This window comes from Strix aluco, chromosome 12 (assembly GCF_031877795.1).
Source record: "Strix aluco isolate bStrAlu1 chromosome 12, bStrAlu1.hap1, whole genome shotgun sequence".
Lineage (NCBI taxonomy): Eukaryota > Metazoa > Chordata > Aves > Strigiformes > Strigidae > Strix > Strix aluco.
In genome coordinates this window covers 7,892,547-7,920,357 of record NC_133942.1, presented here as the reverse complement: position 1 = coordinate 7,920,357, position 27,811 = coordinate 7,892,547, and the positions used below count along the sequence as shown (strand labels likewise).

The following is a 27,811-nucleotide window of genomic DNA, read 5'->3' as shown; positions in this document are numbered from 1 at the left end:
ATACTCTATTGTGGTAGGTAAACAGGCTAGTGTACACTATCAGAGATTGACATTTGGTTTCCTGACTGATTTCTTGCTATAGCTGCACCAGAAAAAAATGTTATTAAATATGCAGACTCTATGGACTTAGAGAAATGGGAAACCTATTAAATAACTAAGGTTAAAATCAACAGGAATTGTTATCTGATCATAACAGCTTTCTCACATGTAAGGTCCAGCTGCTGCAAAATAATGTTGAGTCATATGACAAATTAACTTAAAATACTGGTTAATTCTGTAATATGGGTAAATATTAAGAATTCTAATATTTGCTTGCCAGTGGCTACTAAATGGTATTTTTTTTACATTAATTTGTATGTGTTTCTTTCACTACTTGTACTATTCAAAAACATGGCCCTTCTGGTACCTTCTTGCTAAGCAGACTGAAGATGAGAGAAACCTTTACCTTCAAGGAAGTATTTGCTGGTACTGTTCTAACTGTTCACTTGCTCCAGCCAGAATATTTTGTTTTGGTTTCTTTGTGCTGTAGCATTTTCTGCAACAGCAATTTTGTTTAAAAGAAGAAAAAAGACCATCTGTGTCCGAACAGTGGTACTGTGTAGGGAAAAGTAGTAGAGACCTACCTGAAACTGATTCTATAGTGCTGAAAAACGTGAGATACTAGCTCTGATGACTACAGGGTTAAAATTACTGATGAGGGGAGAACAATAAAAGTAAGTGGTCCCTTGAGAGTAAGCTACTGTTCTGAAGACTAAAGTAGTAGAATGAACTGTTTCAGCATCTCTGCTCTGTTTGCCCTTACATTCCTGTAAGAATTGCATCAGACTAGTTTTGTTAAGATTTGTAGTAGAAAGCCATTGGTGCTAAAGCTGGAAGAGGAACCTTTCAATATGTACTGCTGGGCAGTCTTGTATATTTTGTATTGTAATGCAACTCTTTGGAATATTTCCCAGTGGCTTTTAAAAATGATCGCATTACAGCTTAATTATGGGTAGAATCTGCTTAGGCTGGCTGAAATAAGAAGGAACATTTAGCTAGGGAGCAAAGTGGTGGAAGAAGTAGTGGCAGAAGAGCGCAGTGTATGAGATGAACATGACTTCTTGGCTTAAACCAAAAGAGGCCTAGGTGAGGCTTGTCTCCCTGGCCTCTGATACTTGACTAAGTGGTGTTGGACAACGGTACACCCTAGCTGGTGAATTTTCTTAGTTTTGCACAGCAATACAAGATAAATACGGCGACATGCAGCTCTTGTGGTTTTTAGTGTAAGTCTTTGTGTGGCACTAGTGACACTGACTTTTCCTTAGTGTGCAGATTTCTCTGCTTAGTGTTTTCTTTGACAGAATTTTGTTGGAAGCTATGGGAGAAAGGTGAGGAGAGAGGATGCATCCCTGGCCTATAGTTAGCAAGGCTCTGAGAGAGATTTTGAAGAACAATAAGCCGTCAGCTGCTTTTACCCCATGCTGCAAGGGAAATGCAAGCAATTACAGTCCTAGCCAATGCATAGTTTGGGTCTCAACTTGGACTTCATCCTTGCACAATGCAAGCTTGTGATTCCTGCAACAGATGATCTTGTATCCATATCTAATGTGTAGTGACTTGCTGGGTGGACACCAGTGTGTCAGACTTCCGTGTGGAAACTGCTTTAGCAGTTAAAAATAATTATCCTGTCAGCATTTGCATTTGAAGAATTAATCTGGGTCTGTGTTTTCTAAAAGCTTCTGAAACTTAACTTCAGATGGACATCCAAATGTTTCTGGGCTTTTTCTCCCTACTGGAGAGAACACCATTGCACACTGCCTTTTAAAACTGTGAAAGCTGTGTGATCCTTTGCAGTCAAACTTTCTCATTTGTGAATGAGACTCTTCTTTATTTAGACCTGAGTATCTTTTCAGACTTTTGTATCCCAGTGTGTGACTGTGCAAAATAAGAATTCGTTGATAAAGGAAACTTTCTGTCAATAATTACTTTTGAAATGCTATAGTCATTGTAGTGTTTTACATGGCATAATTTCAATTTAACTGTAACCAGAACGTTTCTTGTGCTTAGCCATGCAAGTGTGCTTGGCAGGAAGTGGTAGAACATGTCACCAGGCTTGCTCTACAAATGTTTGCAGCTCACCGCTTCCTGTTACTGAAGTAAAAGAACAAAAGAAACACCAGTTTCTAGTTCATTTTAGCCTCTGAAAAGTTGCAGTTGCATTTGTTAAACTTCTTAATATCATAGCAGGTATTTATGGCCTTCCCCTTTATGTTGTTCTTCTAGCTTTGAAATTCATCTTTATTTGAGAATTTTGGTGAAGTTCTCACTAGAAATCTTAAGTTCTGAGAAGATGTTTTTTGTGCAGATCCTGAGTTTTAGAAGTGATCAAAGGAGTGGCTGAATACATCATATTGGTGCTGCAAGTTAAATGACTCCAAGAAATCAGTCTGTGCAAGGCATGGATTGGTGCACGTAGATATCAAACTGCAGTGTCAGCTTGCTTTCTCAGAAAACCGTCCCTACAGGAGCCTTCCACTGTTTATGCTGTTGTGTCTTAGCTTCAGTAGTTGACAGTACATACACAATTATTTTTAAACCACAGGAGTCTCTGAACCTAGTTTTCCCTGATAGTTTTTATACTAAATTCTAAGACTTCAGGCCTAGACACAAAGGAGCTTTTAAAACTGATTTAATTTGCTGTTGTCCACGATACAATACCCTTTCCAGAAAAATCTGTGCTTTATGACCTTTAAGGCCAAAAGAAAATCTATTCAGAGCAAAGATCATTTGTTTGCAGACTTGGATACAATTACCTGTGATTTCAGCAGGTTTTGCACCTAGTTAGGAGAAAAATCTTTACAAGGGAGACACAAAATCCTATCAAATGTAAAATGAAAACCCTTGCCGAACTTGTTACATATAATGAGGATTTTTTTAAAGTGTACAACGTTCTTGTGTCATTTTTAGAAGAATGGGAATTAATGAAAATATCTTTTTGCTTGTAAATCTACTAATGAATCTTGGGAAACTGCAATTGTAGCAGTACTCGTAGCATTTTAAATTAACACAATTAATTTCATATGCTGTTAAAAGTGCTGATGTGATATTTCTGCTTATAATTTGTGTTCTAACGAATGGGCTAAACTACATATCCATAGCACATCAAGATTAAGTGGCTGAAACTTGGTATTTTCAGTATATTAAAATATTAATATCGCATGCAAGAAGAATGAAAGTCAAATAGTTAATGAATGTCTGTATTTCATATTCAAATGCTACTGTAGAATATTTAAAAATCCCATAGCTTCCTAAGTGAGGGATGAATTCTTAAAACTAGAAACAGCATTTTCCCAATTAAGAGACTCTTGATAATTGTCCCTTAAATTACATTTGAAGAAAGAAGAAATTAAATAACCTACACCCCCACCCCCACCCCCCCCCCATCTTTTATAAACTATGACTAAATATCAAGTAACTAAGATTCAGTGAAGAAAAAAATGGGCCGTTAGTTTTAAAACAGGTTAATTTGGAGGTATGTGGGGGATGGCTGTCCTGGGATTCAAAAATCTGACTGTCATGTAGTGGGACTTGAGCAGTCTCAACTTGGGCTATGTTATAGTATAGGTTTAGAGATGCAAAAGTTAAAATAGTCTAGGGTAAAGGCTAGTCTGTTTGGAAATCTTGGCTTTGGTTCATAGATCCATTTGATCCCTCTAAACCTTAAAAGACATGATTAAGTGCTTCTGAATTAATTCTTTTTTTACCCATGGCTTAAAATCTGTCTTCAAAATCAGTCTCAGAACTGATGGGTACCATGTGTAAGGGGGGAAAGGAGAGAAGTGTTTGCTTGATACCTCGTGGAGCTTCCTGGAAAATCTAAGTTACTCCTAAACTGGCGTTCTTGAAAAAGTTCCATGCATGATCTATTTCAGCCACCTTCAGAAACTATGTGTATAGCTTTTATCTTGTGTGATGCTTGACCATTTACTGTGATGTCTGATTAGATTGCATTAAACATCAGTTTTCAAAAGTAGATGCCAGTTTTAAAAGGGATCTAAGGGGTCATAGTATGTATTTTTTTCCTTGGAGCCAGCAGAGGTTCTAGGGAATTGACTTGAACTGCAGGGACTAGTCAAAAGTTGAGAAGAATATACATTCAAACTAGTGACCTTATCAGTGTAAAATGGGAGAATTTTAAGATTAGATCTTCCTCTCATAATCTTGACTAACTCTAGTAGTGAGTCTGAGTTTGGTCTATTTCCACTGTACAGAATAATTTATCCTTGACATGTTGAATGCAGCTGAAAACCTTTGTGTATCCTCAGCACTTCCTAGGGTTTGGAAGAAATTACAACTTCAGAATAATTCTCTTGCCTAAGTTTGCTCTTAGCAAATTGTGAAAAGGAAACTTTTGACAAAAAAACCCCCACCTTTTCATTTATTGCAAAACTTAGAGTATCTCTTTTTCTGGCAGGAATCGACTTTAAGATCAGAACAATAGAATTAGATGGAAAGAAAATCAAGCTACAAATATGGTAAGTATTCCGAAGTAATTTAAGTTTCCAGTGAGTATTGAATTCATCTTTGAGCAGGAATACTGTATAGCTTTTAAGCCTGGGTCTACCAGAAGTTTCACTCGTTTTATTCATTGACTGTCCATTAGGTTTATGCATTCTTCTAGCTTGCTCTTGGAGTGGTTCTGCTTCAGTAGCACAGAAAATAGCCCGTTCGCATGCGAACGTTACAGCAGCGTCCCATTTTATCAAAAGCTGTCCTCTTAACTGTGCTTTTAGCTATTCCATGTGGAAGAGAAGTATTAACTCCATAGCTGTAAACTAAAATATGCAACCTAATAAAATGTAATCTCCTCTGATAGTTTGATACCTAGTTGTACTCACTGAGGCACAGGTGAGTGATAATGCTCCCATTCCTTGCATGGTGGGTTGGTAGAGACTGAGCCTCCTGATTATCAGCAGATGAGTATTTGTGGAGTAGCATTATTACTTGTGCCAAACTCTTAAAATGCTACTGGTAAATATAGGGCTCTTGCTGATATTTCAAGTTCTAGCAAAGACAGTTCTGATACTTGCATGCAAACCAGAATTCTTGTGAGTAAGGAAGTGAAGCGCCAGAAGTTGGTTGTACAAATTTTCTGTCTGTAGTGTAAGTCAAAAAGCTGCTTTTTGTCAGATCTTTGGGGTTCAGCTCCCTGTAGGTGTGACTAGTAGCCAGTCACTTTGGTGGTCCTGTTCATTCACAGACAGATACTGCTTTGAAGTCATCTAGGATAAAATATCAGCACACTAAGGTATAGTGGCTGATTTTAATAGCTAACTGTACATGAAAGTGCACTGTCCTAAAATACTGCTGCATGTTTTAATTTTTGTTTAATGCAGGATGTGGATGCATCAGAGTTGCCTTTTTTAATTATTCTAGGGAAGGCTGTGCAGTGCTGAGTTTTATTGCTTGCATGAAAATTTAAATGCTTTTGTGCCATATTTATGGTGCTGCTATAAACACTGATATAAGTAGGATAGCTTGGGAGTGAGGAAGATGTTAAGGGCTGAAGAAACTTGTGCAAACAGCTTCTAAATGGTATTTTTTCTTAAGGAGTGAGTATCAATACACTGTTACTCTGTGTAAAAAGACATCTCTAAGTACAGAAGAGTGTAAAGATCAGCTCCAACAAATACTTGTTTTCACTGAATTTTAGGGATACCGCAGGCCAGGAGAGATTCCGCACAATCACAACAGCTTACTACAGAGGAGCCATGGTGAGTGCTCTCACTTAAAAAAAATTAGGCACAACTAGTGTAACTGGTTTGCTGTTCTTAAGGTTCTATCATCTAAGTCTTCAACTGGAGGATTGGAGAGGATCGGATAATTGTGGCTTGAGATGTGGGGAATAAAGTTTGTGGTTTGGTTGGGTTTTTTGTTTGTTTTGTGTTGTTTTTTTTTTTTTTTAAACCTGCTGGTACTTTGTCTAGTCTTGTTTTTATGATGAAACTTCAAGCCCTATTGTCTTGTTAAATATAATTAAAATTTCTGTAGATTATAATAAGAAGCTAAGTTGCCAAGCTTTAATCACACAAGTTTTTTCTTAATGTGATCAACCCATTTAAACATTTGAAATGTTTGAAAAATAGGTAATGAATGATTTTAATAATAAAAGTGTATTTCACAGAATTGCTTTTCAGTCAGTAGAGAATGCAAAATCTGGGCTAGAAAGACAATCACCTAGAAAAGCTACTGTTACTTTCCTTCCATTAAGAATGACTTGAAGTCAAATAACTGCCTTAGAGCCTGCACTCTTTATGGCACAACTGCTTGTAATGGTTCTTAATGCTATGATTTGAGATACTTTATGTTGGGACACTGTTAATTTCAACTTGCTGATTACTAGCTATGCTACTACTACGTGTTCTGACTGCTTTGTATGAATAGATCCGTTCCATTCATAGGCTGGCTGTGGGTCCAAATAACTCCTCTGTTACAGAATACAGATGGGGAGAAATAGTAATGGTTGTGGCTCTGTTAGAGCTTTCTAGTACTTAAAAAGGTTTTAGCAGTGACATGGTCTTCTACCCACTTCCTAGTCCATGGCCAAGGACTTTTCTTTGTCCTGCAAGGAATGATTGGAAGGGCAATAAGGAGTGGAGGTGAACCTGGCAATCTGTCCTTAATGCAGCTGTTGTGTGGTTTCCCATGCTTTGCTAATTGTTGAGAGCCCATGCTAGGACATGTACACAACTGTCTGAAAGAGCTAAAGCTTCTGGGAGAGCACCTAGTGTCAGCTTTGCTGAAAATATCTACGGGCCCCAGCAGATTGGATCTCACAGGTTTGTCATCTTTGCTGCTTAAAGCTGCTGCTTCTAAAGTCGACTTTAACAATAGACTCCTGGTTGCCGTTGTAGTAGAATTTCTAAACTTTTCCTGACTATAGGCTAATAATTTAAAACTTCATATAGGTGGTGTGTTTGACCTCTAACAGTGGCAAAAGATGTTAAATAATAATGTTTTCGGTAAACTTTCAGCAATGGCATAATGCTTTGAGAAAGGATTATAGGTGCATAAATTGTATGTTAAATTTCTTACAAGTATAATCAAACCAACAGCACACATCAAAAGTCAACCAGTAGTGCTAGCTCATCTAACTAGATTTTTCTTAATTTTACTTAGGGAATTATGCTGGTGTATGACATCACAAATGAAAAGTCTTTTGACAATATAAAAAACTGGATAAGAAACATAGAGGAGGTAGGTGCTTTGGAAAGTACTTTTTACTCGTTCCATCTTATGATTTCCCTGGGACAAATAATAATCAAGTAATTATTCACTTTCATTATAGTAGCCAATACATATGGCGAAGCCAGACTGTGCAGTGAATGCAACAGTGGTTATTAATGGGGAGAATTTTATCTTGTTCATCTAGGGATAGAAGTTAGAAAACTTGAGTTTAAAAAGTAAGCAGGAAGTGTTTCAGAACTGTTGGTATTATAGGACTTAGTTCTTTTTTGCTTTTGTGTGTGTCTAAGGAATGGGAAGGAGCAAAATCTTAGGGTGTCTGCCTTTCACTGAGATGATGACAGATCTGTCTAATTTCAGTTGTTACTGCTTGTCTGATTTAGAGATTTTTGACCTTTTCATTTGGTCTTAGGTAAGCTTCCTTCCTGCTAACTTATTGTAAATTATTTACTGGGACATGCTGTCAGGTAGGGATAGGTCATTATGAAGTTAGAGGAGAAACCTTAATTTTAGTGAAGCTGTAGTTAGCTAACAATCTTACTCGTGTTTTTTTTCCTTAAACATAAAATCCATGGGCTTTTCTTTAGTGTTGTTCTTCCACTCTTAGGCAAAATTCCTGTATTAGCAACCAATTTGATCCAATAGTGACTGGGCTAGAAAAGTTTGCTTGCTGAAGTGATTATTACTTTAAAAGTCTTTTATTAATAATCTCTTCTAAAAATACAAATGTATTGAAGAATGATACTCCAACCAAATAGCCAAGACTTCCATGCACCATTTTGAAGTAGTGTGTACTGTTATGTTTCCAGACTAGCCAAATGCCCGTGCATGTGCACAACCTGGTATAGAGCTCATGGTACTATATTTGATCTGTAATAATACTCAGGAAGATTTATAAGAGTATTCCAACTTATTTGAATATTTATATATTAAATTGCCTGTTTCAAAAGTCATTCTCCTTCTCTGTAATGCCTTCACATTAGATAACTTTTTAAAAATAAAGTATTAATTTGTGGATGACTGAGACACATAAGTTTCTTTTAGATAATGATGCACTTTGTTTCTGAGAGATTACTTTTTCTTCTTTCAGCATGCCTCTTCAGATGTAGAAAGAATGATCCTGGGTAACAAATGTGATATGAATGAAAAAAGACAAGTCTCAAAAGAAAAAGGGGAGAAGGTAAGCTTTAGTGATTTACCTTATTTAAAAACCCACTTTTCTTAGGATTTTGGCTGCTGGGTATTGGTATGTTTTAGGCATATAGATAATGGGCCTCAAACCTCTTGTTTCAGAAACTTCTGTATATTATAGGATGCCAGGTTTGGGTTTTTTGTTTTTAAATAGCACTTGATTGTCTTCAAGTTTTAATAAACTTAATGGTACTATTGTCTTGAGGGGAAGATCCTGTAAAGAATATTGACCTTTGCTATAGCCTGAAGTATTCTAAATCTCAATATAAAGCTTTGTATAGAGTTTGATTGTGTTGTATTCAGTTCACCATGGTGGTTACTTGCTCTTGTCATAAGTGCTGTTATTAAAGCTTGAGTGATTAGTTGTTCTGCAGAACAAACAAGCAAGAAAGAATTCTATATCATCTATCACGTACACAGCTAAAATAGTGTAGTTGCTAGTAACGCAATTTACGGGATGATTGTATGTAGTTATCTGGTCCATAAATCCATATCAATGAAGATGCTTTCTTAATGTTCTTTTAGATCCTAAATAAGTCTTTTTATGAGCAATTAATCTGTTCATTGGTTTTGAATTTGTGAGGGTATGGCCTATTCTAATATTTTGTCTGATTGTCCAGTAACTAATGTTTTTGCAGGAGAAAAGCAGAAATGAAGCTTGTTTGGTTTTGTTTTTAAAGCTTGCTGCAGCATACAGCATCTATTCTGTTAGAAACGTATGTAAAATATTCCTTTTACAAAGGAACTTCAAAAACACTGAAAAACTTTAACCTCTTTTCCAGTTAGCAATTGATTATGGAATCAAATTTTTGGAGACAAGTGCAAAATCCAGCATAAATGTCGAAGAGGTAAGAGATGGGTGTTATGCTTAGGTGTGTTTCTTGAACTACTGCTGTGGAGGCATGTTTCATATCTCATGGGCTTTCTGTTCTGATCTGAGACCTGAAGTCCCAGCTGTGCTTCTGGGTCACCAATCTTGTTAGATTTAGAGAGGTACTGTAAAATCCAGCATTTCTCACTTTCTGGTAGTGTCTGAAATGTTTTTTTAAATGGGTGTTAATAGAGTTGTTTACTAGTATTGTAGCAAACAGTTGCTTTAGATTTCTGTGCCTTGCTACTTAAATTGTAAGTGCTTTTGGACAGGGAATAGGTGTAATTTTAGAACAATGCTTTGTGCAGGAAATTGGATTCAAGATTCTGTACTTGCAGAATAACATGCTACTGTGTCAAGGAGCCTTCTGGTTACTACTGAATACATGCTATGCAGTTGAGACTGAAGATTTGTATGTTCACCTGGAAGGTTAGCATACACCGTCATAAGCTGATGTTAGAGGAAGAAGAAGACTTATAGTTATCTGTAGACTTGCAGTCTGTTTTCCTGCAAATAAATAAATTTTGTGCTAAAAACACAAGATCCCTATTTATAAGAGCCTAAGGAAATAGAATCGGAAGGAAGAGTGTCTCAACTCCAGTCTATCTTACCATGAATCACTCCTGTTATCTCAGGGAGGGTGAGGAAAGGATCTTAACTCTATGAAAAGTGTGGACAAGAAAATAATATGATACCGAAAGGCAGTTACATTAAGATTCATTCAGTCAGATAAGACAGACTTGTTCTTAAATATTGTTCTTGTACCTCATAATCTAAAAGCCTTTCCCATGTGTATTGATGGGATACCTTTTAAGAGTCCTCCAAATATGTACTTAATTCACATCATGCAGCTAACAAGTTAACTAGAAACTAAAGAGATTGTTACTTTAAAATAACATGACTGATGCCATGCCAGCCAAGCAATTTTTTCTGATTGCAGGATGATTGTTATACAATGTAGTAGTTAGAAGGGACTTACTTGCATTGTGCTGCATCTGGAATAGAGCTTGACCTGATTTTCATGGTGTCATTATGATTCTTAAAGCAGACAATGGAAGTGTGAACATTAGCAGCTAATACCAATGGTGGACGGCAATAGTCTCCTAATAAAAAGTACCTGTCTTCCTCATTAGTTCTGCCAGATGGTTGACTTGCTCTTTCATGACATGCCCTGCAATTTCATTTTAAGTCCTCTAGGTCATTAAGTGTGCAACACTAGTTTGTGAGTACTCCAAACTACTTGGCTATTTTTTAAAATTGTCACATGACTAGTGAAGAAAGCATTAAAAAATGCAGCTGGTGTAGCCATTCAGCGAGTAACGATTTAGTCATCTTTCCACCAAGTGCTTAACTTGTGGGAGATGAGACAATTGTGGTATTCTTGTGATCAGAAGGGAATTAATTTATTTGTTGTGATTTATTTGCATTAAATGAGTGTCTACCTTTGGATGTATTCCAAACATAATGAGAGGGGAAATGTTTACAGTTTTTTTACATTCAGGAACTGTCCTTGTATCTCCAGATACAATCTTGCTTTTCCTTGCTTCTGGAGAATTGCAGAATTTTTCTGCTACAGAAGTTTCTTTGCTCCTTCAGACATTGAAGTCTGAGATGCTGAGATTTGCCAGAGAGATTTTTTTGTTTGGTTGGTTTTGGTTTTTAATAGGGATGTTGGAAGCATAAATAACATTATAGATAGCCCAGGAGCAAAACTTGGAGGCCAGAAAGCCAGCTAACCTTAATGTGAATTTCTAGGCATGCCATCCTCAAACCTCTCTGTGGGTTTCTAGTTGCAATGCACGGTACAGTTTCGCAAAAAAAAAAGTATGTGTATGCAGCCTTCCCTTCAGCAGACTTTTTTTTTTTCTTCAAGAGGTATGTGACGGGAAAGTCTTGCTTCAAAGATTGGAGGGATGGAGACTAAAAATAAACAGTTTTTTTTCTTCTAAAGTGTGTTTATTGCAGTTTTAAGTAAACAGCTATTGTACACAGAGTGCCTTGCAACTTGAAGTGCTAGCAGTGGCCTACAGAATACTGTATTGTTAATGTGTCTGGCTATTCCATGTCTGTCTTGTCTTTAATGTGTCTTGTGACTAACTTTTTTCTTTTTTTTTTAATTTCTGCTCCTCACCAGGCATTTTTCACACTTGCACGGGACATTATGACAAAGCTCAACAGAAAAATGGTTTGTATTTCCAATTGGTGTACAAACGATATATTGAAATGACTGCTATAATAATTGGCTGAGTAGTAGCCCTACCAAAAAACTGCTGGGGATTACAGTGGATGCTAGATCAAGTTTGAGCAAACAGTGCTTTATCACACTTTATTACACATTGGTGTGAAATTGTTCTTTATTTTGCATGAAGATTAACATTGGGCAGCCTGAAACCGATGTGTTCTAATGAAATGTAACAGTGTGATCCTTGCTTTATTAAACATCAAATTAGGTAGTCACTCCTTCAGCTAATACTTGAGATCTGGATTGTTGGATAAATGTTTCTTTTTAAAATAGGCAGTTTTATTGAGTGATTAACAGAGTCTGGATAATTGCAGAGCTTAAGTTGCAACAAACAAGGGTGGGGAGTAGGGAGGGAAACTAGGAAAGCTAAACTCTTTTTTTTTTTTTTCTGCATTTTATGATGTTGATACTCTTTTTTCTTTCAGAATGACAACAGTTCATCAGGGGCAGGTGGGCCAGTAAAAATAACAGAAAATCGATCTAAGAAGAGCAGCTTCTTTCGATGCACGCTACTTTGATGAACTTCTAATGATAGACTGCAGCACACTTAGAACCTTTTCTGCTTCTTTGAAAGCACAGGGTCACAAAGCCTCAGAAATAATACCACCAAGCTGCTGCTGAGAGCTCCATTGAACGTAGACTGCGATACACAAAATACCAAGTGGATTTTGCTCACTAAGCCTATTGACCTGTCAGGCTCTTCTTTCTCAGATATGGAAGCTATGAAGTGGAGACACAAATGCAAGAGTTAACTTGTTTTCCTTTTTTACTTTCTGTTTTATTGCCTGTTGCAAAAGCTGCTATGTTTCTTTTAACTTTGCACATCCATATTGGCCTCTTACTGCCTGTTACAGCACAATCTTACATTTGTATTTGCACAGTTTGACTTGTAAGTAAGATTCTTAACAGATTTGTGCAGGATTTTCTTTCTCTTTTTAAACAAATTTATTTTCAAGCAGAAGAGCCAGGGGAAAAATTAAGTCTCACTTCCGTTATTTTCTATGCTGTACACTTGTGGCCATGACTGCAGTATGGATGTTGACGCTCTAGTGATAAGAATTACTGTAACAATTGGCATTTAACAATTTTTATGGCTTTTGTCCCTTAAATGCACAAATCTGTTCATGCAGAAGCTATGGCTTCTATTCTGAATGTAGTATGTTGCTTTTCTTTCTTTACCAGACTTAGCAAAGTTGTGTTCTGAATTGCCAGTCACTGTCTGATTCACAGATGCACCTTTCAGTTATCTGAATAAACACAGTGTCTTTCCCTCACTTAACTTCCCTTTGTTAGCTCAGACTGTCTGCACCTTTTTTTGTTTCTGATGGGGAAGTACACTCTGGAGTTGAAATCATCGTCACAAATTGGCCTCATCACTATCACTTAAGTGGCTGAATTGCATGAGTTTTGAGTAACCTCCTGTGGATTCATTTGTTCAGAAATGACTGCTTCTAAAGGTGACTTCCATTTCTATTGTAAGTCTAAGGATGGTTCGTTAATGTGTTTAGGCATCGACCCTTGACAACAGAGGTGTCCAAAAACTAGCTTCCTGTGCAGTTGCTAAAGTTTATCAAGTTCTGGCACTAAGGAAATGGTCACATTAGGGCTATAATGTACTACTAGTTATACAGTTAACACTGAATGTGTGAAGCCCTCTTTGGTCTGCTCAAGCAGTTAATTTTTTTTTTTTCATCAAAAACTGGTATGGTGACCTAGACTGTTAGAAGCGGAGTTGAAACGTAGTTGCCTTTTTTACTCAACTGAGCATTGTATAACCTAGTCTTTGTTCTACTACTTTTTTATTGTCTTCTGAAAAATTTCCTCAATTAAAACAGGTGCTTTAGTTCTGTTGATGTGCCAAACTTGGACCATTGTAAGCTTTAACTACGAGTTTGTGCCCAGCATGTTTGTTATTAGGGGATAGGTGCATTCTGTCATTGTCAAAGTTAATGTCTGATGTGCTTGCTTTTGCTTCACTACATCATCTTCGAGTTGTAAACAGCAAGTTGGTTGTTTCCACAGATAACCGCTTCATTTTGTGGTGTCAGGTACTGAATGTGTCATCTCTGGGTCTGTTGTAAATATTTTTAAAGTGAACAGGCCAATAGTATTAGATTTAAAGACTTTTGATTTTAGAAGTTTTAATATTGGTAGCTGGTTCCATAAAGTTTTAAGTGGTTATCAACCTGTCCCCACACGTAGTTTAATAGAAATAGTTATTGTAACTAGATGGTGAATCTCATGAACTGCTGTTGCTGCACTAAAACAGAAAAATTTTCATGGCAACAAGGTTTAGTGGAAAAACAAAGCAACCCTAACTGCTCTGTTGTCTACCCTTGATGTGTTTCTCGGACAGGCTAAAGCAGTTATGTTTTCTGTATGGTTAAAAAAAGTGCTTCTATACAGAAAGTGTTGTGACACCAATTATGAATGTTGTTTATTTTCAGTAATTTACCTCTGACTTATTTGGTGTCGTAATACTTTGATTTTTATCTCAGGGGTTGTCTGCAAACCAAAACTGACATGTTCTGTGTTTGGCACCGTTTACAGAATGCTCTGTATTGTTTCTCCTGTCTTCACTGTGTGATTTAATGTTCATTCAATATTAGTCTCCATGATCTTCCCTTTGAAAGAGCCTGTAAGTAGTAGAGTCTATGAAGTGCTTCTTGAAGCAGCAGCAAATTGGGGTATCTGCTCTGTATGGGGGGGAGAAAAAAAACTTGCTATTTTCTTACATTTAGCTGTGCTAAACTGTACATAAATGTGAGGTAAGACCATAGGAAATTCACTTTATGCATGATAAAATAATGCAGTAAATATTTCACTTTGCTTAATGTTCATGTAAAGTTCATCTTTTTCTATTTGTAGAAGAATTTAATGCAATTTTGTTGTCCCCTGCTGAAACTGAAGAATTCTAATTTCATGTGGTCTTATGGATAAGGTAAAATGCAGATTTCTCTCTTTCTTTGTTGTTTTGCCCCCACCCCTCTTCTCCAGCAGTATTAAATGGCTGAGTGGCTGCACTTTATCGGTGTGCTAACTTTTAGTCAGTATAGACCTTTCTGTGTACAGTCTGCCTTGTCAGACATTGAAAAATGTGCTGTATCTTAGCGTGCAAATCAGCTGTATGTTTTACTGGGAATTTTTTTAGCTGTATTTTCCTTTAGACAAGCGGGTGATAATAAATGGTATGTTCTGCCTACGCATCAGATGCTGGGTACTACAGGCTTTTCTAATATCACTATGTTTTGTGCAGTCTCTGTTGCTACTTTGCTCAAGACTATATAATCTAAATTTTGAAGGACTCTTAACTATACCTCAGTCAACCAGTTAGTATTCTAATGTCCATTAGAATGAAAGTCATATAACTATTATTCATTAAGCAGCAAATGTATTTCTGTTTTGTTCCAGAAATTGCCATTAACCTTTCAGGAAAGGCAGACACTTTCTGGTGGATTTCGATAAAACAAAAATGCTGCTTATGCTGTGGAGTTTTATTAAATCTTTTCCTTAGCCCCATGTTTGTGCACTATATCTTGACCAATATTTTTCTAAACGTTTTTTAAAAAAAAAAAAGCCAAACAAAAAATAAACTGGTCTCAGTGCTTTGCAATTTGAGCTTTCAGTCCGTCCTCAGCAAAACATGCACAAGAAGTTTTTGTTGAGTGTATATAGAATATTTGATTTACTTACTGTCTGGAAGTCCTATTATTGCTAAAGCTTAAACCACTCATGAAACTTAATGCAGATCACTCTTCTATTTGGGGGACAGTCTCAAAAATGCTAATTGACTTTTCAGACCTGTAGTTCCTTTTACAGAAAGCCTTTATCTTGTAAGTACCTTTTCCCATACTAGTCTGCTGAAGTCAAGTGAATTAAGTGGATCATTTTCACAAGTGAATAAAGGAATCTTGAATATACATATCACATTACAATATTGTGAATGGATAATGATTTGAAAGTACATGAATAATATGTAAAATGCATAAATGTTATTTGTGAAAATGCATCTGTTATTTGGTTATCTATTAATGTAATTGAAATTTTGCAATGTTAAACTTCTTAAGGATTGGTCTGTAGGTGATAATAGGTCTCTCTTCTCCATTCACTGAACTGCTTATGCCATTCTCATTCTTATAAATAAAACTCTTATTTCTTTCTTCCACAAAAGCAGGATTTCCATTGATTTTTCTTGTTTCTGGTGAATTTTAAGTATTTTAGTGCATTCCTATGGCCTTACGAACATTTTTGCAAATAAAACTTCAATTACAGTTATTTTAATGCTATATAGCTACTAAATTCAAAATAAAAAGTATAGTCCTTGAGAAAATGCTTAATTTTGAAATAGAAGTGTTCTACTGTGTGTGTTTAAGCACATTTTATCTCTGGTATAAAGGTGTAATGTGAAAAGCTCCTGCAGATAAAAGTGAACTTGTCATGTGGTTAACTTGTAAACCTAATCATTAATTGTGTATTGATGTGTATAGACATAAAAACCAAACCCAACCCCTAAAAAAAAAAAAAACTTCACACTCCAATGGTTTTATTATTCCATGTGAACTTTTTTACAACAACGTGTGTCTCAAATAAAAGTTACATAATGAAAAGTATTTGGAGTATTTTGTATGAAATATTCCATGTAGTTTTTTACATAGTTGGTATTTCCACTCTATTTTCGATACATCTGTTGTTGCATCGATACAGCTGAGTTGCATCTGTAAAGCTTTGCTTAACTTCAGTGGCAAACCACAGGGGTTTTTGTATGGCTTTGCTTATTCCTAAACTTACTGTTCTGTAGATTTCTCCTGAAATATCCTCTATTCCTGTACCGATTGCTTAAATCTAAGTATGATTTCAGTGACCTTCAGCTTCATAAGGAAACCATTTTTCCAGATGTTTAGTGTCATGAAATATCCTTTCAAAGTTACTTCTGAGCAATGCCAGTAAAGATAACATGAGACACAGATCTCCAATTTGATTAAAAATTATCTACTCACTTAAACTGTTAACGTTTTCTTTTTTGTTATTTTAAATCAGTGTTATATGAAAGGTATGACTTTTAAGTAACCTGAGGCATAAATATAATGAATTAATATAGCAAATATTTTGTCCAGCTTCCTTCAACACTGAATATTGGGGGATTTGACAAAAATATTTGTTGGCTATTATATTAGCAATAGTTCTTCACTATCAAGTTACTGTGGTTTGTCAGTAACCGGTATGAAATTTGGCAGTAATTGGGGTGAAAATTAGTCAACCTAAGGAAAGAATGGTTTTGTCTACCCAAGACAAAGGCAGATTAATAGTTGAGACGCCCAGGAAGAAATGGGAAACGCATGGATGACAAGTAGCTTCCAAAGTTCATGCTTTTTACATGTTCATCTAATAAACTGATTTTAGCTGAAAGGATGTATTGTCTCTTTACCTTAAGCAACAGAAAGCTAGAGTTTACATTCATGTTACACCTTAATATTTGTTGGTTTTGGTTTACTTTGTTGTGTTTTGGGGTTTTTATACTGCTTCTGGCAGACAAATTTTCCTGCTTGAGGACCAGCTGTTTAAACATTATCTTGCAGATCCCCTTGATCCAAACTAGTTCTAGATGCTCAGCAGTCCTAAAATCACTTCTGCAAGACCTTCAGTTCTCACAGAAGTTAGTGGCATGCATCTGCATCCCAATAACATTTTAAAATATGCATTCTCCATTTGTTAAAAGGAAATAGCAGGCATACTTACACCGCTTAAAAATGGTGATTTATTACAGTTCCTGGATCTATTTTTGGTTGCAGACTAGCAATTACTATACAAATAGTGCACACTTGTAGACCAGAGGCAAGTTGTTGGTACATGTGTAGAAAGTATCCAGTTTTTATAATCTGGTAAATTGGCTTTTTCTTTAATGATTCTTTTTCTAACTTGGTTGACTAGCAGCTCTTTAGAATTCTTGCACTATACTGAAGTAATGAAGATTAGAATCTTCCTAAAAATTGTTTTGAAATATTACAGGAGATACATAAATGAAGCTTTTATGTTGCATAATGTTATCCTTGCCATCTAAAGGTTTAAAGAAGGGGCATGGAATGGAATGCAAAACATACTGAAGGGAATTTTTATGCTCTAGGATGTTTTGTAGTTGCTTCAAAAATTTTTTACTGTCTTCAGCAGAGCACATCAGCACTAAGCTTCTGGTTTGAACAAATATTACATAAATTCCTCTGAGCACAGAGGATGTTTGGAGGAATTATTGAGAAATAAAGTTGTAAGTTTTGAGCGGGATACAAGCATTTTCCTTGTCCAAGGACTTAAGATGTTTAATGAATTGTGGAAAGCTTGTGTAACTTGAACTGTACTACTGAATACATTGCACTGACTTCAGAGTGAACAAGAATTCTGTAAACATAGACCAAGTGTTGAGAATTTCACCTTATTTAGTCTTAAATACCTTCCTTGAGTAGATACTTGAGATGTCTTACAGCACTTGTGACTTTTTCTGCTTATGCCACCACTCCAGAGGAGTGTCTGCAGTAGTAGCTGTGAGTCGTATCCCAAGGCCTTGTGTTAGGCAGTGGTCTCTCAGATTGATGGACTTTTATCAGAATGGGGTTTGATTTCTCAGGGAAATGTTACTTACCATTGTGCTCACTAACCTTTTTGACTTGCTTTAACACCTTTATGGAACAGCATAAAGAAATGATGCTACTGTGAACATATTTATCTTGGGACAGAAAATCCCAGCTCCAGAACTGCCAACCTGGCACCTTTCTCAACTGTGTACATTCACAATTTGTGACACTTTAAGCACTTCATCCACGTACCTACTTTTGTTGCACCACTAGCAATGTGCTCATCTCTAAAGAAAAGTGTAGTGTTTACCTACCCAACTTAATACATGTGAAGTGCAAATTATGTCAATAATGGTGGTTATTTTTTAAAGAAAATTGATTTTTCAAGGCTGTTTGCAAATCCTTAGTGTTATTTTTTTCTTTTTTTTTTTTTTTCTAGGCAACATAGCAACTAACTAGCTCTGGTATGTGTTCTAGATGAAGGATGGAATTTTTCCAAGAAGTCTGAGAAAGTTCTGTCCATGTGATTAATGTCTAACGCTGCTGAGTACTGCTTCTGAGCTTCCTCACTTGAAACGCATTGACTTTGTAAAACTCACACTTATGCTCTGAACCAATAAAGTACAGGGAAAAGGCAACCCATGTGTGTCATAAGTACTGTTTGTAAGTAATTTTCAAGAACAAGCACTGGTAAGTGTATTTGAAATTAGGAAATGGTTAAGCAGCTCCCTGTGCCAAACGTGGGATGGGCAATCCTTTAAAAATAGTATTCAGTTAATTAACTGTTCTTTAAGTGCCACGTCCTATTTAGCACACTCTCCTACATTACTGTGCAGCTATTTTATCTGTTTCAAGGGAGAGGAGGAAAACCACCCGTGAAGCACAAGGTGGAACTGAAGGCGTTTCCCCTCCCTGTCTCGCGGAGCAGGTACGGCGCCGACCCCCCTTCCCGCCCAGCGCCGCCTGAGGGGAGCGGCGTCGTCCCGCGGCGCCTCAGGACCCCTGCGCTCTCCCCACAGCCTCGAGGCGACCGAGGCCGTGGCGGCAGGTTGGTCCCGGCGGGGAGCCGCACTCCGGCTGCGGGGAAACCTCCCGGGCTGCGGGGATAGCGGCGGCGCCGCCTTGGGGGGCCGAGGGAAGAGCGCGCCGCAGGGTGCGGGCCCGGGCTGTTACCGCTCGTCCGCCGCCCGGGCCCACAGCCCGCTGCTTCCCCGCACGCGCGCGGTGCCGGGATCCCAGCGCGGCTGCCTGCAAAGCGGCGGCGCCGGGCACCGGCCCCCTCATGGCGCTGCCGGCGGAGGGGGCGGCGCTGGGCACCCTCCCCGGGGCCGGGCTGCCGGCAGCTGCTCTCCGCCTCGGCTGCGGGCAGGAGCCGCCTTCCCCGGGCTGAGGGAGCGGCCGGGCCCCGACCCCAGCGGCTCTGAGCTCTGCTCCCCTCGAGCCCGGCCGCCCCACCCCCGCGGGCCCCCCGGCCGTGCCGCGGTCTCGGTCTTGCCCGGCCGGGCCCTCCCGCGCTTTTCTGAGATGGCGCCGGCAGCTCCCCCCCCGCCCTGGCCCCTCCTCAGGCGCCTCGGTGGGGCCGCCCCCGCGGGCTGCCCCCGGCCCACCGGCCGGGGAGGCAGCTCCGGGCACAGCAGCGCCTGGCGGGGTGCGGGAGCGTGGCCTGGCCCGCTCGGGCCCTCCCCCAGGCATCCTCGGCAGCTGCGGGCCCTGGCCGTGGGCGTCCCCAGCCCTCAGTCAGGCTGCCGGGGCAGGTTGCTGGGGATGTACAGGCCGTGCCGTGTGGACACCTCACTGCTCCGCTGGAGTGCTCGGGGGTGAAAAACCGGGGATCTCGGGTCAGTCGGGACCTCTGACTGGGGCTTGGTTACTCCCGGGGCGTTCATGAGGAAGCTCCATTCCGGTGTGAGCACCCTGGCTGAGCGAGCCCCCTGGGTGAGCCCCCGCCCGGCTCCAGCTGCTCTGGCGGGCTGGTGTACCCGGAGTGTCCCGCCCGGCGAAGCCTGGCCCCGAGCCGGCTCTGCATGCAGCTCCCTGCGCGCCAGCTTGGGCCCGTTCCGGCTCCGATGTTGAGGCAGGCCCACCATTTTCATACGCACTTTATTACAAGTCACTGTTGTTTCATTTTCGGTGCCTAGCAGGTATTCCCAAGAACCGTAGCTGGGGTAGGAAACGGACTTTACCAAAAGTGTTTTTAGAAGCTGGTCCTGCCTTTCGGTATTTTCTCACACAGTGTAATTAGGTTAGTTGTTCCTCTTGCAGTAGTAATGTAGTTTGCATAAACAGGTAGAGTTATTTAACTGCTTTTTAACCACCCTGTCCACATCAGAGGTGAAATTACTAGTTTAATTTTTCTTAAAATTAAAAAATAGTTTCTTGTCATGGGAAATGCACTCTTCTTTAGAATGTATTTCTTTTGTGGTATTTACTCTGCAACTCTAACCAATTTGCCTCATGGAGATCCTTATTAGAAATTTCAGATGCTAGTGAGAAATAAAATATGAATAAAAGTTCTTTAGGGGTTTTCCCCCCCTCTTTGATTCAAGGGCTTTCATCTGGCTGGTCTCCCTGTTGTTTTCTCCCCTTGTGTGGTTTGTTGATGTGCAAATTGGTGGTAGCCATCAAACATCAGTTTGGAAAAATGTGCTCATCTTTGGAGTGGTGTTTTCTGTTCTGTTCCAGGAACTATTCTGATTTACCTATGGCAGACTTTTGAAGTTGTATGATAGTTCCCTTTCACTGGAGATTCCTTAAGTGTGGAATCATATCGGACAAAGAGCTAACAGTATTCAATAGTAGCAGTTCTCTGCGGCAACATACTTTCTCAAGAGTTAGGTTTAATAATAGAAAATAAAGTTATTGCAGCCTTAAAGCAAATAATAAAACTTAGGAACTTTAATTTTTAAATTTGAGTGTATGATGCAAATTAAAGATCACAGCTAATAGGGTTAACCCTATTAATTAACCCTTCTATAGGAAGGGTCACCTCTTGGAAAGAAAGATAATTTAAAACCAAGTAGTTTATATGTTATTTATCACTGCTCTTTATTGAAAGTTAGTTAGAAGAAACTCCCTTTTAACCATGTATTTGGAAGTTTTCATGAGTTATTACTACTTGCCAGTTTTCTTCAACTTAGAACAGCATAGCTCTTTCTGTAAAGATCAAAGTGATTGAACAATAAACTTTTCAAATTGCATTTTGCTTAAGGATATAGAATTATGTATTTAATTTAACCTTTAAAAGTGTTCTTTCCCTTTATTTAAATTCCATATAAGTGAGAACACAAAGTTAATAGAGTCAGGTAAGTTTTTTGAGAACCGGGTTGCAAGTGTCATATGGTAGCCTTTGATGTCATGTTGTTTTGTGACTTGTATATAAAATGTCAGATGAGTGACTATGGTTGAGTGCAAAAGCAACGGCTTGCTTCACTGACCCAGAATTGCATTCTGTGATACTTACCCTGTAATTATCATTTTATGACACAGATGTTTAATAACTCAAACAGTAAATGTCCTCTATATGTGGCTTCTCATGATTCAGGTAATATGTGCCAAATGATAATGAGATTGTTCTACCAGTTATCTTTCAAGAGATAGATTTTCAATGTTAAACCAAGAGAAAAATATATTATTTTTATGTTTACTGTCAGTTTCCAAATAACAAGTGCAAACTTTTATGTGTGTTCCAAAAATCTTTCCAAAGTCTTCTTGCTTTGAGAAAAAGGTGACCAATGCTGATTGTGATTAGTGTGTATTTCTCCATACCAATGAATTACATACCTGATTCACTGAACTTTTGACAGACACAAGTGCATGTCTTGTGTGGAGCCGTGATTGTGTCTATAGCGTGTGAAGTCAGTCAGAGTGCCCTAAGCATTTCCTGTGCAACCAAGACGAAGACTGTGTTTATAACTGTGCCAAATACTAGATTACATTAATAATCAAAGATTCAGCTGTAGAGGTGGCTGAGATAGTCAACATCTCTATATGTTTTCCATCTTTGCACATATACCATAGTTAGATTATTTTAAGTGATACCATCTATTAATAAAATTGCTCTGTGCTTCTGATTTTCAGTTGGTCACCAAAGAACCCCCCCATACCCTGATGGTATACTACCACTCTCACTAGTTTCACTAATTCAAGATCTAAAGGTTCATGCTCCTTCTAGTTTTAAAGGAGATGTCAGATGCTTAAGTGCCTCTTGAAAGACTCCACAGCAAGTCTGTCATTCTTGATCTAGAGCAATGGTTTCCAACAAGTGAGCTCAGCCTCCACTGCAGAGGTTTCACCTATGTCAAAAGTGAGGTTTAGAGCAGAGGCAAGTTTTCATATGAAATTTTCTGCTACTTTTATTTCAAGACATGCAGGGTCCTAAAATTTAAATGTTAGTGAAGTTCCTTATTATTAGGCTTTAGGTAGTAGAAATTATCTTTTTTCTTTTAATTTTAGGGAGCAGTTTAATGTATCTTACGTAACTAATTCAGTGGGTGAACATTAGCTTATCAAAAGTTTAGTGCAACCAACTTAAAGACAAAATACAGGAATAACTAGTCCTAAAAAGGCATATTTGTTCCAGTGTTCTCTTTGAGTTATTTGCATGCCTTTTTCTTCAGGGTATTCATAGAAATTTTTAGAATCGGAAGATAATCTAACGTGTCTGTTCCTTATTCTACTGCTTTTTATGACCAGAAGTTTTAGTCCCATGACTCTATCTGTAGCTGAAATTGGAAAAGTCATCATTTCAGATGGAGGTCTGTGGACTTGCACTATGTTTGTCTCCATGATGGTTAAAACAACTAGCAATTAATTTTTATAAATAATACCTCCTGTATCTGCAAATAAAGTTTTGAAAAAAATCACATTTTGAAAATCATGCAGGTTTTTGTAAACGTTGAAGTGGGCTCTGCAGGTGTTCTCAAAAGACTGATTACAAGACCCCATTTTTACTGTGTATCTGCCATTCTTGCAGGCAGAAATTTCAGTCTGAACTGAAATCAGTTTTGAAAGAGGAAGGGCAGTCTGTTCAAATACATGTTTCTGTGCTCTGTTAAAGCTAAAATAGGTGTGATGAAGTGGTGCATAGAAATAGAGAAATAATTTGATCTGGGCCAGCTGCATGCATTGAAGTTAGTGGATAAAATTAAGTTGTTTGACCCAGTCCTTGTTCTAACGAGAAAGAATTTTATCCGTATGTTCTTGGAATATGGCCCGTACCTGTAGTAGCTTGCTCTTCTGTGATTTTCCTGACAAGTTTTTTTCACTTGTCCTTGCTGAAGATTGCAGCAGTATGGAGCAATGCCAGCTCTCCTATCTGTTGCTGTTCTTAACGGCTTTTGACCCTGTTACAATAAAGAGTTAACCCTACTTATCTTGTTTTTATTAGGAATAGGTAGTATTCTTTGCCCTGCCATAGAGCTACGGGTAAGGAAGAAGCCAGCAGAGCTAGAGATCACTGTACTTCACAAAGGATTTTCAGTCTCTCAATGTGTCAAAAAAAGATAAATGTCTGATGCTATAATTTCAACCTGTCCCACTTTTTAGAGTGGGAGACCCTACAACTTTAGAGTGGTGGGTTTTGGCGGGGATTTGTTGAGTTGCTAGAGACTTAACTTTTCTAGCAAATCAAGAAACTGTTCTTTGTATTTATTAAATACACACAGAAAGCAAAGAACAAAAGAGGAAACTGGTGAAGAATGTCTGAAGAGTGTAGAATCTCCACTGTGCAACCTCCTTCACTCTTTCACTTTTTGTATAGAAATTCCTAAAGGAAAAGCCCTCCTTAATAGTCCTCCAGAGGGCATATGACTTCTTGCTGAGAAAAATGTGACTATGGGGGTTTTTTTAATATATTCCTTTAAGAAAAGCACAGAGGAAAAAAATGTAAAAAGTAGCAAACATTCTGCTTTTGTCTATATTTTTCTAATAGATGAATTCCTAAAATATTTTATAAAATGTATGCAGTCTGTACAGAAGTAGTTAAAGTTTAGTTCTATAAAAGTAGCTTAGAAGTGTTCTATGCTTGCAGCTTTTAGGCAATCTGCTGGAAATGTGAATGAGTGATTCATGGTGCCTGTGCAACTACGATGTGTTGTTATTAGTTGAAGAGAAGGGGCCGCTGCCTAAACTTGACTTCATCAGTGAAGAGTTAGATGCATCTAAAGTTACTTGAGTTTTATTCATAAATTTTGATGGCTACATGTGTTATCATTAATTGATAGAAAACTCCTTAATAAGCTGTTGTTGCCATTGCTTAAAAAGTATTTGGCTTTCCTGGGAAGATATTTAGGTCAGTAGTATGTGACTATTAAATCTATACGGTATATGCCTCCAAAAACATTTTAATATACTAAAGACTGTAGATACCTAGTTTGGTAGAAAAATAATCCTTGAGTAATAACACTTGACTTTCAGTTCCTTATTCCATAGTAAGTGTTCCAGCATTCGTGTGTATTTTTACATTTCCTTTTGCTATTGTTTCCAAACTTGAATGTACTGACTTGTGAGGAAGTGAAAGAAGTGACAACTTTCCTGACTTGATTTTGACATCTGTAAGTCACTAGGTGGTGCCATTTCACTTCTCTGGAATCAAAAACTGTTTGTCTTGCATATTATTTTTAGTAGCAGTTGTTAATTATGTTTTTAAAAGAAAACAGAATAATTGGACTTTTGAGTTCTTTTCTGGAACTACTGCTGCACAACTTTTAGCCTGTTGTCTGGGGAACTTTTTCATAATTTTACATTAAAAAGCTACGTGGTAATCTAGTGTATTGTCACAACTCATGTGCTCGTTAAGAGTTAGGTACAAGTGACGAGTATTATTTTCAAGTTTAACCACTTTTCTGTTTAGTTGTCAGAAATAGGAGGGCTTGCAAAATGACTTTGACACTTTTTTGTAATAGCTCAAATTGAGAGAATGGCAAAGTAGAACGTAACATTCACAGGAATGCTTTTTATTAATAAAATTACTTATTTTGAATGATCCTAATACCAGGTGTTGATTTGCTGGCCAGCAGTCTTGGTTAAGAACAATGTTCTAAAACTGTAGCTGCCATATTGTGATAGAAAGTCTTTTTATGAGTGGACAAGATGCAGTGAGTTAGGTTAGTTATAGAACAATTTTATAAGTTTCAGAAAAAACTAGTGAATATATAAGTTGTCTAAAGCTATGCAGTAAGTGGGTTGTGGTTCTAGGTTAAAATGTGGGAAGAGCCTCCAGGACAGTCAAGAAAACCTTTAAATGTAATCAAATTATCTAAAACTGGTACCACCAAAGCATTTAACTGGTGATGTGAGCTACTTGGTTCCCTGAGGCTTCCAAGCCACCATGCCTTTGTTACGTCTTAACTTCTTATTTTCTGAAGAGCCAAGCACATACTAAACATTCATGTTAAAGAATTGGAGACTTCAGCATATCCTGGTGCTGGATACTTTGCTGTGTCAGCCTGCACTGTTTTTGGCAGTTGGATACATCCACTCCAAGTGTTGTACAGCTGTGTAAGGCCATTCAGCAGTCAGTGGTGGTTTTTCATCAACTCTGAAAGATGAACATGGTGGGAAATTTTGTGTGTGTGTTCCAAAGTCTTCTGTTTGTTTTTGTTGGGCTTAATTAAAGTACAGGGAATTTGAAATCTGTCTGTAAACGTTTACTTGTTGAATAGGCAGCCAAAACTGAAGCAAGATGTCAGATTTTACTTTTCTGGAATGATCCTGAGTATCTGGCATTTTTGAAATGTAGAACATAAAAATACTGCCGCCTTCTAAAGAGTCTAAAGAGTGACATCCTTTTTAGCTCACCAGCATCCCAGATAGTGTCTAATATCCTCTATAATCTCTCTACACATTTAGAGCAACTGATGCCTTCTTGAATTTAGGGGAAGGAAAAAATCAATATATGTTTACTTGGCTTTTGTCAGACAGCTGTTCGAAATGCATAAATCAAACCTGCTCATGGATATGACACACCTGAGAACTTAATAGTTCAGTTGTAGCTTTCTTCAATAATAAGACAAATGATTCGGTATTAAATTTAAATGTTTAACTATGGGTAATGGATTTAAGTTGAGGACTAGGTCTTGAACTTAGATGAGAATTAATGGATTGATCTTGCTACAGAGTTAATGGAAGTAACATTTTATTTCAACACAGTAAGCTTTGCAATAGCAAAACAACTCCATTTTCTTCCACCATTTTAGCTGAAGTCAAGAAGCTTTTTTTTTAAAGTTATATTTAATATGTTTTTTCAGAAGTTAAAATTTGCTTCTGTTGGTCGTTAACATTTAGATATATATATTAAAAGTAATCCTTTGGGGTTTGTTTTCATACATTAGATATGATACATGCAGAACATTTTGTGACTCAACGCTTCCTGAGCAAATTTTGAAATACACGTAGTTGTGCAAGGTGTGTAGTACCCCTACACTGTTCATAGTGGAGAAAATGTAAAAATAAGGTACTTAGCATGATCCCACTGTACACACCTTTTAACAGAATAGTCTTATGACTGGTCAACCAGTTTGGACAAAGTTGTACTAAGCTGACTTCAAACTTTATTATATAAACTATGATAAGATGTCCTGAAGTAAGTTCTCTTTTCTGAAGAAGAAAAGAATACCTTGTAGCTATTTTGATAACCTCTTCCTGAGAGGAGAAATTCTTGACTAAACCAGGATGGCAGTCACTCAAGCACCTCTGTGAGGATATTCATATTTCCTTACAGGAAGTGAATACTCTTACATTTGGACTTGAGATTATATAGTCATGCTATAGGTGTATTGTAACACAAAAGAATGGGTTTCCTTATATCACAAGGAAATGGAAGGAGAGCTCTACACCCCTTGTGGCATCTAACTCCCACTTCTTGGCTTAAGTTGTTTAGACTTCATTTCTGCTATTGGAGTCTCAAAAATGGGCCATTCCATTTAAAAAGGAGTGAATTGTGATTTAATTTATTATGGTAGCGTGTTAACTACATCTGTCTTTCTTATCATGCTTGATTTTTCTGGACATCTGAAATGTTGTGCATGTAAGAACAACAAAAGTCCTGGAAAGTATTTTAAAAATGTGATACTTAATTGATTTATTAAATGATAGTGGCTAAAGAGCCCAGAAAACATATGGGTTTAGGTTCTTTCAGCCCAGGGACCACTGGCAGGGCAAACTGGTAATACAGTATTAAGGAAAAACCAAAAATTCCCATGTGCTTGTGTTTTCAAAGGCAGCATGGATTTCCTAGGAGGACTCCATGCAATTAGAGAGTGTTACAAGTGGGAGCAGGAACGTGATTTGTGTGAATCCCTCTTCAGTTTGTTCTTTTGCTTAAGAACTAGTTCTGAAGGAGACATTTTTGGCCTAATACGTAGTATGTTTTCTTTTCTGGTAACATGAGACTTTTCCTCACAGCAAGCATATAGTATTTGACTGAAGTTTTTATGCTTCTTTTTACAGATGTCAAGAAGTTGGATGCAAAAGAAAGTGATTGATTGATGTTTTTAATCAGCTGAGCTGAAGATTAAAATAATAATTAAAATGTTACTCTTCCAGAAGAAATAAGAGGAACCAAAGAAACATCATAAAAATTTATTATCCGTTCTTGTCTTTAAACACCTGTATTCAAAGAGTAAGTATTGTTCCCCATAGCACACAAATGATGCTTTTTCAGTAAGATGAAACATTTCAACAGGATGATCTTTATGTGCTTGTTTATGCAAGATAAAAATG

At 37.8% G+C, this 27,811-nt stretch overlaps 2 protein-coding genes across 5 annotated transcripts in view; both read left to right on the top strand.

Annotated features, from left to right (window-relative positions):
- The window catches only part of RAB8B (RAB8B, member RAS oncogene family), a 31,242-nt gene extending 12,513 nt beyond the window's left edge, over positions 1-18,729 (top strand). The window contains exons 3-11 of one of the 4 annotated variants that reach the window (XM_074837943.1): positions 4,454-4,514; positions 5,693-5,753; positions 7,159-7,236; positions 8,315-8,404; positions 9,198-9,263; positions 11,421-11,471; positions 11,954-11,978; positions 14,397-14,469; positions 18,531-18,729. In XM_074837943.1, the coding sequence (XP_074694044.1) occupies positions 4,454-4,514; positions 5,693-5,753; positions 7,159-7,236; positions 8,315-8,404; positions 9,198-9,263; positions 11,421-11,471; positions 11,954-11,978; positions 14,397-14,446 (482 nt within the window). In that variant the 3' untranslated portion in view covers positions 14,447-14,469; positions 18,531-18,729. Of the gene's footprint in view, positions 1-4,453; positions 4,515-5,692; positions 5,754-7,158; positions 7,237-8,314; positions 8,405-9,197; positions 9,264-11,420; positions 11,472-11,953; positions 12,276-14,396; positions 16,139-18,530 lie in introns of those variants that run through there. The other 3 variants (XM_074837941.1, XM_074837942.1, XM_074837944.1) reach the window with 3 other exon arrangements.
- Positions 18,730-19,755: 1,026 nt separating this feature from the next.
- The window catches only part of USP3 (ubiquitin specific peptidase 3), a 102,586-nt gene continuing 94,530 nt past the window's right edge, over positions 19,756-27,811 (top strand). The window contains exons 1-2 of the mRNA XM_074837980.1: positions 19,756-19,929; positions 27,539-27,710. The gene's annotated coding sequence lies outside the window, so the exon portion shown is untranslated. The remainder of the gene's footprint in view (positions 19,930-27,538; positions 27,711-27,811) is intronic.